The sequence below is a fragment of the Aricia agestis genome, chromosome 12 (assembly GCF_905147365.1).
Source record: "Aricia agestis chromosome 12, ilAriAges1.1, whole genome shotgun sequence".
Taxonomy (NCBI): domain Eukaryota; kingdom Metazoa; phylum Arthropoda; class Insecta; order Lepidoptera; family Lycaenidae; genus Aricia; species Aricia agestis.
This window is the reverse complement of record NC_056417.1, coordinates 8921389-8936477: the sequence shown is the minus strand read 5'-3', so window position 1 is coordinate 8936477 and position 15089 is coordinate 8921389. Positions and strand designations below refer to the sequence as shown.

General features: G+C 35.7%; 1 protein-coding gene across 2 annotated transcripts in view; it reads left to right on the top strand.

Moving 5' to 3' along the window:
* The window catches only part of LOC121732602 (protein dimmed-like), a 37289-nt gene extending 22748 nt beyond the window's left edge, over positions 1-14541 (top strand). The window contains exons 2-6 of one of the 2 annotated variants that reach the window (XM_042122541.1): positions 8987-9127; positions 11937-12157; positions 13268-13407; positions 13915-14049; positions 14223-14541. In XM_042122541.1, coding sequence (XP_041978475.1) covers positions 8995-9127; positions 11937-12157; positions 13268-13407; positions 13915-14038 — 618 coding nt within the window. In that variant the 5' untranslated portion in view covers positions 8987-8994 and the 3' untranslated portion in view covers positions 14039-14049; positions 14223-14541. Of the gene's footprint in view, positions 1-8986; positions 9128-11936; positions 12158-13267; positions 13408-13914 lie in introns of both variants that reach the window. The other variant, XM_042122540.1, reaches the window with a different exon arrangement.
* The last annotated feature ends 548 nt before the right edge of the window (positions 14542-15089 follow it).

The window sequence follows — 15089 nt, the reverse complement described above, 5'->3', positions numbered from 1 at the left end:
TTTCTACTTTGCTTCTTCTACTGCCTTTACTCTCATAACCGGACGTGGGACGGACCACCGACACGACTGGCGAGAGATCAGGCACAGGACCGACCTTCACATGCCCATCCGACGCATGGATCATCTTACTTGTCAGACAATCAGGTGACCAGCCTGAAATGTCTTAACCAAACTTGGAAATAACATGTTTTCAACGCGGAAATCGAACCCACGACCTCCGAGTCAAAAGCCGCGCTCTAAACTACATGGACCACGGAGGCGTTATAAACAAACTTATTCAAGGGCATTTTTGCTAGAATTAATAATTAATATTTATTAAAAATAATCGTTTTATTGAATCAGGTGTAAGTATACAGTGTGACGCACTACAACCTCTACGTTGAACAAATAGTTCTGAAAAATATTTACTTTTAAATAATAAATCGATTGTATTGCGTGCACCTGAAATAATTCTTTATTTTTGTTAAATTAAAAAAAAAAGGTCGATAATGACAAAAGTACTTACTTAGGTAATTCTAATTTATGTTTAATATTGAGCAAAATCTTTTTATGGAAATAATGTTGTGTATAAATACAAAAGATAGGCGACTTTATCCAAAAGATAATATTATATTGTATATTAAAATTTTATATTCACAAAATATATTTTTTACAATATTACAAACATACAATTTAACAAAAAAATGGATAAAACATTAGATATTTTACTTTGTGTAAATCAAAATAATCCAATAAACCTGATATTGAGTATGGTTGATGAATATATCTTTTTAAATACAAATCGGCCAAGTGCGAGTCGGACTCGCGCACGAAGGGTTCCGTACCGTTATAGAACAAAAATAGGACGAAAACAGTGTTTTTTTTTATGGGAGCCCCCCATAAAATATTATTTTATTTTAATATTATTATTAATTATTAAAGTACAGATATAATTAAAGCATTTTTGAAAATTTCAAGTGCCTACCGGGCAGTTCCATGTAAAAGTCTACCATAAACTAAGAAAATAAATACCTGATTTTGGTATTCAATATAATTATAGTCACAACATTATGGTACTATTAAGATTTTATAGAAGCAACAATTTCTAAGCATTACTTTTCTAGCAAAGCTGCCATTTATGAGATGATGTCGTGAGCTCGGCTGAGTGTGGTTTTGTGTGATGAAGTTCTGACTTAGTTTTCACGTTATCTATTTTAAATTCTTGTCATATTTTGTTACACACTGATTGTTCACACAGTTAAATACCGATATAGCTTTTGAGATTCGGGAAAATTTATTTTAAAAAGATATAATAGGCTTGTAAGATCACAGTGTCGAGCTGTAGTGTCGGTCACATAAAAAACATTACTTTTGTCTTTAACTACAGTAAAATTACTTTTACATCAATAAAATTAGAAACTTTCTTACGTGACGCCGTTACTTAAATGGTACTGGCATTAAAAATTTGTCATCTTTTTTATAACACCTAAACTCTAAAAAATATTTTTGTAGTGTCGGTCACATTATAGAGTTGATCACGCCCAAAAGTAGCGTTTTGGTTGTTAGTTTTGATGATAGATAGCGAAAATAGCTATAGAAAGCAGAGAGAGAGAAGCAGAAAGCTAAATTATTATTTTAAGAACCTGCCAGACCACATCAAAGTCAAATATAATCCAAAATTTAGCGATGTCTGGAAATGGGAAGCAATTGTCACAAAAATTTGGCAGTAGAACATGAGATTCTTACAGATATCGCAAGAAAATGAGATAAAATTATTAATCTTTTAACTTTATTGAACGTAAGGTAGACCTGCAGAACTGGAAACCTTCTAAAGTAATAGCGACCGAAACTCCATAGTGTCTGGTCGTTCTTACCTCTATAGGGCTCATATAAAGGAAAATTTTTAGCTTAAAAAAATTACGAAAGTCTGCCTATCGCTGCCTCTTGGGTTATTATGTTAATAGTTTTTTAGAAGATTTCGTGTTGAGTTATTTTTTGACTAATTATTAGTGATTTCGTTTTTATGATGTTTAAGTTCAAAAAAATTTTTTAATGAATCAACTAATTACTGATTTGCTTTTATATAATTTTAGAGTTCATATTGTACGTGCTGAGATACATAAATTTTAAGGTGTCATGTAAAACTACCGACTTTTACCTGCCCAAAGTGAGTGTAGTGTCGGTCACGTTTTGGGCTGTAGTGTCGGTCACAATTTCTTTTGCTAATAAATATTTTTTAAATAACTTACAGGTTATAGGTAACCATTTTATAATAGTTTGTTTCATGCACTTTCCATAAAAAGACAAAGTAGAGTTATTTAGCACACAGAGAGAAAGATTATTGGTGTTTACAAACAATCTCGGAAACGACTTCCTTTTGCATGTAGTGTCGGTCACGTTTATGTTTGACTAAATAAATGCTATTTGAAAACAACAGCGTACACCATTTTTTCTGCATAAGTTACCTTGTTTAATCTGCTACAAAGCCATCTTAAAATTGATATTAACAACATGATAGTAACCATAATATATGACAAAATAAAACGCAAGTCGTATCAAATGTAGAGTCAGTCACATATGGAATTGCCCTACCTATTTCCACTATTGATAATGAGCAAAAAAAGAAAAAGCCAGTTTGTTGTATGGAAGCCCCCCTTAAATGTTAATGTTATTTTATTTTTTGTATTTGTTGTTATAGCGGCAATAGATATAGGTACATTAATCTGTGAAAATTTCAGAAGTCTAGCTTTAGCGGTTCTTGAGATACAGCCTGAAGACACATAGACGGATGGATGGACGGACAGACGGACAACGAAGTCCTACTAATAGAGTCCCGATTTTACCATTTAGGCACGGAACTCTAATAAAAATGATACAAGAGAGTCTCAAAAAATGAGGTGTAACCGCCGTACTCAGAGACATAGTTTGACAGATAATGTATACGGCTTATGTCAAAATTTTGAATTAATTACATTAAGCCCGGCCGCACATTGTCCGAATTCTGATCAGAAACAGTTGAATTTCGCCGGACCGCCACCCCGCACACCAACCGCACACTATCCGAAATATCCTTCCGGCGAGTTCGAGCTCACTCGGCTCAGTACAAAATGTAAGAGACAGCGCGGACGTTCAACTGTTTCTGATCAGAAATTTCGGACAATGTGCGGCCGGGCTAAGGGCCTGTTTCACCACTTCCTGATAAGGCTATCCACCATAATTAACTTGACAGATCAAGTATGGAGATTCTGTCAAAAAAGTTGCGAATAGCCTATTAGGCACTTTATCAGAAAGCTTTATCAGGCCCTAAGTAATTTATGTTCCACTCTGAATGCGGCAGTAATCCTTCTACGCGAGCTCTACGAAGACGTTGCCACGTAGGCACGCCACGTAGCTCGCAGCTACGCCGATCGTAGACCTACGTCACCAACTGTTAACACTTAACAGTTGGTGACGTAGGTCTACGATCTAAATTTTACAATCTAAAGGTTCTCGAATAAAAAATGCTACAGATTACAGCCGTATACGTTTATTGTCGAATTTTACAATTAGTGAAAAATACGTGTCGTCTAGTTCGAATATTGATGTCGAATAATAATTGTCATATTATGAAGCGTCTTGATGCGTGTTCTATTCGTGTTCCACGCGTTCTTTTGTTTCATGAAATTAGAGCGGGACAGTTGAAATGTATGAACACCAACACTGAAACTCTTTACAGCGACCTATTTTTAATCGACTTCCAAAAAGGAGGAGGTTATATGTTCGTTTGTATATACAGGGTGTAACAAAAATAAGTGATAATACTTTAGGGTGTGTACGTGTTCCTTGTAGAGAGTTCACTGTGAAAGTAGCAGCGCTGAAAGACCAAAAATTTTTTTCACTTTTGTATGGGGAAACTCGTGACGCTCGGAGCCTTGCCCATACAAAAGTGAAAAAAAAATTTCGTCTTTCAGAGCTGCTACTTTCACAGTGAACTCTCTACAAGGAACACGTACACACCCTAAAGTATTATCACTTATTTTTGTTACACACTGTGTATTATACATATATTTTTTGTATGTTATTAGATATTGTCTTTGATAACTATAATTGTTACAGCTTTAACTATTTTGTACCTAATACACTTTATGACCGTTTGATCGAATATATTTAAGGACAAAGATCATACAAGAAATTTTGCAGCGACATAAATATAGCTTAGATGCTTAGTTACACAAAATGTAGAGATGATTTTTTACGAGTAAGGTACTTAAATGATTAGTAAATTGGACAGTACCAGTCATTGGAAAAAGAACAAAAACCCAATATTTATTAATGTTGCTTTAAAAATTTCCTGTTTTTAAAGTAAAAGAACGCCTATTTTTAAAGAAAAACAGTCAGTTTTTAAAGCAACATGGTGTTTTGTGCTTTTTCCAATGACTATAGTACTGTCCAATCTACTAGTCATTTACCAGCGACCACATAGCCTCTCATTTACCCTACATTTATTTCTTTGTCTAAAGGTCTGTACATATGCATACGCAGAAAATCATATGCCCAGAAGGTAAATTTAGATCCATTTACAACACCTTACATCATACATTTTCATATATTAGCGAAAGTATTGAGATAATCTCATGATTATTTCAACACCCCATACATTTCCTTAACAACACAGCACGATGACAGAGTATATGTCACCCTAACCGCTGACATATTAAAGCCGTCCCACGCAACAACCTGTATATAGATACTGTATAACACCCTGTATGGCGCCGGGCGGACGCCCGCCCATGTCGTTATGCCAGGGTTGTCCAACCTTTTCTTGGCCAGGAACTTCTTACATTTTATTTTTCTTGTTCAACAGTGATCACTATGAAGCCTTAATATTTAATATAACTGTCCCTGTGTGATCTAAGCTTAAAAAAATCTTAAACTTAAAATAAAATCAATAGGAAATTACATTAAAAAACTTTGGAATTTTAGTAAGTAGTACTGGAATTTCTGAGCTCGCATTCTTTCTCTTCATCTCTTCCGGTTAGGTCAAATTCAGGTCGGCCATCCTAGGACGAACAATGTTACTCAAAGCTTGACTTAAAATCATTGACGAACCATATCTTTCTACGGACCACTGGTTGGGAAGCAGCGCGTTACGCAGACTTTGCAACAAGTCGCTTCGCCTATAATTTGTTTTCAATAACCTTATAATAAGATATTCAATAGCCTGATAATAGAGTTCATAGTTTATAATAGTGATAGGGTTTCTAGTTTATTCTAATATATAAAATTCTCGTGTCACAATGTTAGATGGCGTACTCCTCCGAAACGGCTTTACTGATTTTAACCAAATCTTATACGCATATTCAGTGGATCTGAGAATCGGCTACTGGGTACTTATTATTTTAATATATTGTTGAATAAATAATAGTAAATTATTACAACTCGAGACTGACGGCTCTCTCTACTCAATTACTGTAATTTAACATCTATGTAACCTAAATTCGTAATAAATAAATGATTATGATTATGATACGGCGACCATTGTTTGTGCGACGGGATAGCGATGGACGTTGCCATGACATAATTATTTAGTCACTTCAATAAAATAATACGGGCGAAATATTATATGGCAACGAAAAGTTTACTGGGACAGCTAGTAATAATACTTATATACAGTTTGGACTCGCTCGTGTTTAATTCTTTTACACTATAAATTCGGTTATTTAACACGCTTAATTACTAGCTTGCGCTGTATGTAACAAATAACAATACACTAATTTCTGGTGAGTTTGTTTTTATCAACACAAAAATCATTTGGATTTTTGATAATAAGATTCAAATATCTAGATATCACAAAGTTTCTGCCATAATAATTTCGTTCAATAACTATAATAGCGTTTTGCTCGTAGTAGGGGGTTAAAACGGCACATTATTGTTTCCAGTAAATTCAATCAATAACAATTCAGTCAATAACAGGGTTCATCCATAAAGTATGTCACCTCCTAAAGGGAGGGGGGAGGTGGTCGACGAAGTGTGCTGTGTGACATGATGTGACAATGGAGGTAAAGGGGTCCTAAGTTTTGTGACATCACATTTTAAATTTTATTAAATAGCTAAAAGCCGAGCTTGTGTCGTTTTTCTGCGTGGTAATAATCTCAGAGGAAGTTTTTTTTTATATTTTAATAGTGACCAAACCTTGACTTACCGATGATAACACATCTTTCTATTTAAAGGTACTCCCTCACCGCGAGCATTCACTTGTAATGTAACATTATAGATTCGTTTTTGAGCATTACATTACAATACTATAATCTTAACTGATCTCTTAATGAGCATTCCATAGCTAGTTGATGTTACTAGTTGTATCAAGATATTACACACTGTATTATTACAAGGTGCGCATTGCAATGCTCGACTCTGTAACGTTACATTACAAGCGAATTCGGTAGCACCGTAAATAAAAATTATGCTATGTGGTTTAACATAGTAATCAGATATTAACTATGTTAAAGCACAAATCAATAGGCGTGATAGTTTTTCCATAAAGTGTACCACAGAAGTGCTTAGGTTGTGGGATATACTAGCGAATTTTTTAAATATTGAGGTGGTTTTGATTTTCTCACAAATTTGACCTCCTGTGACGGTCTAAAAATCATGAAAATCGTGTGAAATATTTTATGGATGGCCCCTTACTAATAACTTAATTATTTTCATACTAGTTAAACAGTAGGAGATCCTTATGAATTACGAGCAATTTATATTATTGACAAAAAGTATAAGTACAGTACTAAATTTTAATTGTAAGGATTGTTTAAAATTATAGCAATTATGTTTTTTATTTGTGTTAACATAATATTTTCTTAAAAATGACAATTATAATTTTATTCATTTTTATTTGTCTGTATAGGTAAAACATTAACAAAATGAATATATTTATGAAAAAATACTTCAGCCTCGACATGAAAGTCATCTAAAATCGATTTCTGATTACTCGTAATAGACAGATGACAAATTGATACAAATAGGTATGTACTACTAAGTTATTTGTCTGCAGTAAACAACACAATTAATCTTAATCTTTCAGACATTTTCTGTGATGTTTTCAGAAATGTTTTGGGAGTTTTAAACATTATTCTAATCTAATCGTTGTGCTAAAATAATTTAAACATTATGCTAATCGTATTTAAACTTTTTTTGAAGCTTAGTAAGTTATTAATGTCGACTTATTAATTACTAGAAGACACCCGCAACTCCGTGCGCCAAAATTCGTTTATTTCGTGGGAATTGTAGATTATTCCGGGTTAAAAAGTATCCTATATCCTTTCCTAGGACTCAAAGTATCTCCATACCAAATTTCAGCGAAATCGGTTCAGCTGTTTGGCCGTAATGAGGTAACAGGCAGACAGACAGACAGACACACTTTCGCATGTATAATATTAGTATGGATGCATCGGTGATCCATTTTCAATTATTTTATAACACACCTTCAAATATGACCAAAATATTCACCTATCGCGCGTCAAAAGGCAACAATACACTTTTCCGCAATAAAACTATCCTTTCTCGAGCGCCGCTGTCCTACAGTTTTTCGTTGTATCCAAATCGGCTTAGCAATTTAAGCATGAAACAGACACAAAGACTCAATAGCTATGCACAGGGCTAGGCCCCGTAAGGGCTAGTGGCGCCTGTGTGCAAAACAAAGATTTTGGCGCCCCCTTAGGCAATTTTTTTGGGTCCTTGGATTTGGCGCCCCTAAAGATGGCGATTTCGCGCCCCTAGAGGATGGCGCCCGTGTGCATTGCGCACATTGCACATAATATGGTAGCGGGGGCCCTGTCTATGATGAATTTCATATCATGTATATTATTAAGTAAGAATGGATAGTTATTTTCACTTAACATTTATTACAATTATTATGAAGCTTATAACGATATGCTTATCTTGTTACGAGTATTTTCACCGCATAATATTTAGTACGTCATCAACATAGGAAATAATATTGTACTTGTACCTCATATTGTACCTTATCTCTGCAAATAAATGATTTCTATTTCCATTCTAATGGAAAATGTAGGAAATTGATTTCGTAATACCTACCTCACGTTTGACGCAAGAACGCAAGAAAAAGATTGTTATGGAGGTATGTTAACTGTTATTACTACCAGAAATCAGAACACTCCATTTATGCCAAAAATAATATTAATAAGTATATAATATATAACTAGCTGTCCCGGCAAATGTTGTTTTGCCATTATGAAGTATTTTGCCTATATTATTTTACTGAAGTGACTAGTTAATATGTATGGCACCATGGCAACGTCCATCGCTATCCCGTCGGTCGTCGCACTTGTGCGACGGGATAGCGAAGGACGTTGACAAACAATGGTCGCCGTCAGTCTCGAGTTATAATAATTTATTATTTTTTAATTAACAAAATATACACTTATCAATATAAAAAGTAGCCATTAGCCGATTCTCAGACCTACTGAATATGCATATAAAATTTGGTAAATTTATACGTGGGAGAGCCATGCTCCGGCACGAATGGGCCGGCTCGACCGGAGAAATACCACGTTCTCACAGAAAACCGGCGTGAAACAGCGCTTGCGCTGTGTTTCGCCGAGTGAGTGAGTTTACCGGAGGCCCAATCCCCTACCCTATTCCCTTCCCTGTCCTCCCCTATTCCCTTCCCTTCCCTCCTCTATTACCCTATTCCCTCTTAAAAGGCCGGCAACGCACTTGCAGCTCTTCTGATAGTGCGAGTGTTCATGGGCGACGGATGTTGCTTTCCATCAGGTGACCCGTCTGCTCGTTTGCCCCCTTATTTCATAAAAAAAAAGCCGTTTCGGAGGAGTAGGAGCTAGGGTCGGTATAGTTAGGACTTGTTGATTCAGAAGCTTGGCTCTACATGAGATCTGATATCTTTTTCACAAGGTAAACCTTATGTGGTCGTCTTGGCAACATTTAACATGAAATGGTTTTGGTGGGATTGTTTTATAATAAAGTTTAAAAGGTTTTTTCTCAATTCCAGTTTCAAAAATGCCGCAGTGGGCGAGCGCGGAGGGCGGGGGGTCCGAGGCGGCGGCACCGGACCAGATGATGTGCTATGAAGACGAAACCTCAGAGTATTGTGAGAAGAACGGCGAAGATTTGAAAATAGAACAGGCTGGTGGTTAGTATATTCTTTGGGACATTGCTTGTTTTTTAAATAAGTTTACCGGAAAGGGATATTGCAAGTTTCATCATTACATTAACGTACATTTATAAAGAACTAGACGTTCCGCGTGGCTTCGCCCGCATAAATTAGGAATTTTACGGAAACCGTACATTTTTCGCAAAAAATAGCCTATGTTCCTTCACTTGGTCTACTCTACATCGGTGCCAAATAACTTAAAAATTTATCCAGTAGTTCGCGAGATAAGCGGCTTCAAATAATTTTCCCGACTTTTTCCACATTTTCCTCTGTTTCTTCGCTTCTATTTGTCTTTAAAGAGTAATAATTTATAGCCTATGTAGCCTTTCTCGATAAATGGTCTATCTAACACTGAAATAATTGTTCAAATCGGACCAGTACTAGTTCCTGAGATTAGCGCGTTCAAACAAACAAACTCTTCCGCTTTATAATATAAGTATAGATTAAAAGTATATACATAAACAAACAAACTTATAATAGAATACAATATGTCGGGATAAGCTGATGTGTGAGAAAGGTAGAGTTGGTAAAAATTAAGTAAAGTGCTTTCTTGGGTGTAAAGATAAACTGCCCTAGTAACATTGTCTCCCTAAGCTTTATTTAGGTACTTACATTTAGATCAAAATGAAATCAAACAGAGGTTTTACGGAAAATCCAACTTAAGCGATTTGACTTCTGATATTTAACATGCAAACATTTTGCTTAATGCTAACCGGCACTTACCTGGCTTGGCGTAAGATTAGCATCACGTTCAGTGAAAGTGAATCGCGGCTGCGTAATAAAACCGCAAAGGAAATAAATTAACTAATTTAAATACCACATACCACAAACATTGTTTAAGAACATTGAATTATTATGTATCTACCACGGAAGAAGGACACGTTTTCTCCGTGGATTTGATGGACAAAAATTTCAACCAAGATCAGCTATTAAAATATCAAAGGCCTATAATTAGAGTGAAAGAGAAAGCTTTTTCTGCCTCTTTTAGTCTAATAAGATCGTCCCACATTGTAGTGCAAAATTATTATTGCTAGCAATTTCAAAGATACTTATCTCAATTTTTTCCTTCAAAAAGCAAATAGATAATACCTATATAGATAGATATATTTGATAATATAGATTATAGAATATAGATAGATATATTTTGATATAAGTGTCTATAATTTGGTAAAGTCGTTTTTCCACTTTTTGGTAAAGTCGTAAAACCATAAACGTGGAAAGATATCACTGGATAAATTAATTATTTACCCAGTGATATCTTTAGTGAAGTGGAAAGTCCCTTCTCAGTTCTCGTTAGCAGTGAATCAAGGAAACCAAAGTTTCTCAGTGACGATTAAGCAAATTAACAAACGAAGTCAACTTCTCATTTGCACTATTGAACCTCAGTAAACTCAACGCAAAAAACATTTCGGCGAGTTTCCACCTTAACCAATCTTTAAATAGTCCATAAAACGTAATAAATAACTAATATTCCTTATCTTTATTGCCATAAAAGTTATCTGTGTTTTAATAAAAGCCTTTAAGTAAAAACATCAGAAATCACCCGTGGCGGGGCGTTAAAATCGATTAGCTCGTTACGCAAATGCTTTATCAAGCGAGCAGTCGCTTGCGTCACGACTCCAGTTTCATACAGTAGTCACTTAATCTCGATTTTTAAGTGGTATTCATGTTGTCGTAGGTTAAACTTGATCAGTGTTAATTGCAAAATATGAGCATAAGCTAACTGCAACATAACTTATAACAAAACGAAACAAAACAAAACATATATGAGAGTGTCATAATCCTCTATTATAAGTACTTATCTTGTCTGATATGTTCTTACCCTCTCAAGATGGGCAGTATATCAAAGGCACTTAAGTCAAGGTTCAACCACATTAAAGCGCCTCTCAAGTAACAGTTTGACAGCACAGTAGAGTCACAGATTAATAAATATATGGTTAATTCGTAAATAGAGTGCACATATTTGATACGCCACACCTCGAGAACAATCTTGAGCTTAATCTTAGCGGTAAGAGCGGTTTACTAATCCGGGCTAAAGTCTTGGTATATGGTCGAATCTTTTTCGTCGACATTTTGGACGAAGTAAAAAAAGAGACCAAAATTATTATCATACGAAACGTTAATATGTTACAAAATATTAATATGTCAGTGGACCAGGAATGGGCAATATTAGATCAGTGTTGTTTATAGAAACCTCTATGACATAATTCTCGTGCTATAATAATAAATAATTATTTTATTGTATCCCGTTTTTTGAATTTATTACTATTTTTCACGTTTTAATATAATTACCTACCAATTGGCTCAGTTATGTAATTTGCTCGTGATCCGGCTATAAAATCACTTCAAGACGTGTTTAATTGTAACTTACATACGGTACATAAAATATTATGTTTTATGATTAGTAGTCACAAAAGGTTACTTATAAGTTATAAGTATAAATTGTTTCTAAAATTGTAAACTAAATATGTATTTGTTTATAAATTTCGAGGCGTTGTGTTGTAACGTCTATGAAAACACAGTATTTTAAGAATTCTGTGTCTCTATTTTTTCTTTGATTGCTTTGTAAAATTACATGAAGAATAAAATAAGCTTAGAGAATAGTTATGTACGATTTTGAGATACATTCTAATGTACTTATACTAACTACTACTACTAATGTTACTTATATTAGATCATTTCATTAATTTCAAACTTTCATTGCACATAAACCGTATTACCTAATCTAACAAGAGAAAATCGGCCTGTATCGACTTTCGTTTCGCCTAATTACTGGTGAACGTTCTAGATTTCTACGACAGCGGCAGCGGCAGCGATGAGCAGGTGCCAAGACGGGTGTGCCGGCCTCGTCGCACTCCAGTCAGCTCCTCATCATCAGGAACCACCAGCAGCTCAGGACCTGGCAGACGCCGCCGATGTGGAATATCAGCCCGGGAACGCAACCTGCGACGGTTGGAAAGCAACGAGCGGGAACGAATGCGCATGCACTCACTCAATCGCGCGTTTGAGGTAACTTTCATCTAAGTTTAAATTATGTAATCCAATATGATTTTGTGCGTGAAGTGGAATTATTTTCAGCAATACGCACATACTTGGGCACTGTAAGCTCCCGCGTAGCTGACCCAAATGAGTCTGGCTAGTGGCACACATAAACATTGATATCTAAAAAATAAATATTGTTACGTGCTAGGGTTCGAAGAATTCGGAGAGAAAGACCTGGTGACTCTCTTGAAGACTTTATTCACTATGACTAGGTCACACAAGCACACACTAGGTCACAACACTTAGCACTAAGTCCAAACACTAATCACTAGGTCCAATCACTAAGCACTATCACTGTCCTAGGTCGTAGCCAAGTCGCGGGTTTCACTGGTTCACTCACTATTGATCACTTGTTGTCACTCCGAAATCGCCTTGATGATAGCTCGAAACGAACTGACTCGCCGGGCCTACCTGCGGCTTTTTATATGGCGAGACGAATTCCAGAAAGTTCCCGATTCACGTAAACAAGTAAACAACCGTGGGAACTTTCTAGGAGGCTCGAGCATGTACCACAATAAAACTGCCGTCCTTACGATAAGTGCAGTAAGTTGAATTTAATTTAGACCTTATGGACTCAGTCATAAGGTCTAAATTAAAACACGTAAACACGCAAACAAATAAACGGTAAACACGTAAACAAACATTGGACCTTTCTAGAAGGTTCGAGTATGTACTTGCGCACCTCATGCCATCTAGTATTGAGTAGGGGATTTATGTTGCCTGTGCTCCCTCGGTAAGCTTCGCTGGTTTGTCGCTAGATGGCACCACGTGTCCGTATACCATGTACCGTAACACTATTAAAGTCATATCGATAAAAAAACAAGAATGAATGTACCTACTATCAGACAAGTTGGTTCATAGGCTAGTCCATAGATATTATTTAACTGCAAAGTCAACTGCCTATGAATCCAAAATCAATTTCTTCGGTGGCATAGCTAAACACAAACACGTACAATATCTTACAGCTAGAGTACAAGATGCAAGTTACATTAGCGCACAGCTATGCGTAATCTTAGGTCAGCATAATTATTATTGTTTTCATTTCCTACAATTATCGTATCTGCAACTTTGTTTCAGGATTTACGGCGGGTGATTCCTCACGTGAAGAAGGATAATCGTAGTCTCTCTAAAATTGAAACTTTAACTCTTGCCAAAAATTACGTGAAAGCCCTCACAAATGCGATATGCACCATGAGAGGGGAGGTGCCTCGATACCAGTAAGTAGATCATAAAAAAGTTAGTTTTAAAGTAAGTAATAAATAATAATTAAAAGCAGTCGCCGACTAGGTACAATCTTTTCAGTCGAGAGTCGAACGACAAATCAGTAAGAAAATGCTAAAGCGTTTCTGTGCGCACCTTCATCTTCATACTTATTACACGATCGATTAAACCATTGGCGGACTAAAATTTTGCAGACCGCAAGCTACGTAATATTTTTACATAAGTATTTTTATAACAAAATCAAACTTGAAAACTCTATTGCGATTTTATAGTTTATTTTCAGCTTTGTTAGATTAGGCTTGGCAATAGGCAAGTTCCAAAAGTCATGTCGAGGCAAAGCGTAGTCGAAGAAGTGACCGGCCGGGCCCATACTGGCGCGGGCGTTGTAATTTGGTCTGGGGCCATTTTGATTTCAAACTACTATTACTTCTTCTTCTTTTAGCGTAAGCCTCCCCATTTAGGAGTTGCCAGGAGTATTAAAGGAGTTTTTTTTCAACTTTCAGATTCAACAGTGAAGATGAAAATGTTGAACCAGTATTTGTTTTAAGCAGAGATCAAGAGCAGAACAATAATGTGCCAAACGACCAAGAAGAAGATCCGTCGAGTCCGACAGCTAATAGCCTCTGACATTAGATGGAGTGAGAGCAAACGCTCACTGATATAAGACAGTTTTAAGTCAGACCAAGCAAGACAAAATTTTGTTGGTGTGTGCATCTCTATGTATCTAAAATATACACAAACCAAACAAATTTCGTTTGTATGTGTAACGTCTATAGTCTATCTTAAGACTGTCTCGTCTCAAGTGAGCGAGGACTCTAAAATCTACGCTAAAAAGACAGAAGCTACTGAAGCAAAGACTTGACTGAGGTCCTTGTATTTTAAATACTCCGTTCCGTTAGTCATTGCAGGCATCACCAAAATCATTTTTTGTACTTGTCTCTTTTTGTACTTGTTGAGATAGGTACATAATCTTTTTTTTATCTGAGGATTTACAACTCTACAAGGATGTTTTGGCGTTTAAAATCTGAGGTTTTGCCGCTATATTGTAAAGTGCTACTTGGGAAAATCCTGTCAATATTAACTATAGGTCTACCAGAATCTGATGGCAAAAAAATGGAAAAAAGAAATTGACGCTACCAATACTGGGGAAATTGGAGCAAAACGTTTGATACTTTATTTTTCTTATAGCGGCTGATTTTGTGTGTGAGACATGCAAATGCAAAAGAATATCCAATGATTGAGGATATTTTTTGATAATCTGCCATCCAAATTTGCCATGAGATTCTGGTAGACCTATAGAGTATAGACTGTATAGATACTATGATCTCACACATTGTTGCCTTTAAACTGAAACTTGTAGAGATGCAATCGAAGTACAGATAAAATCGAAACTTGGTATTTAAAATCACATGGTCCTCTGACCAAACTATGGCAACGAGTGAATACCTATTTATATTATTGTTCGCTTAATGTACTTAATAGTATCTTTGTTGTAATTTGTCAAACATATAAACTATTTTAGAGGAAAATTTATATAAAAACAGTAAGTAAAGAACAAAAATGATGCGCCTAGTCTTCGTTGGGTTAAGAATGTTACAAGCTACTATACTCCACTCGGGCTAACTTGTCGCTAGCGGTCATTGACTCCCTGTCAAAAACTTGTCATTTTCCATATAAA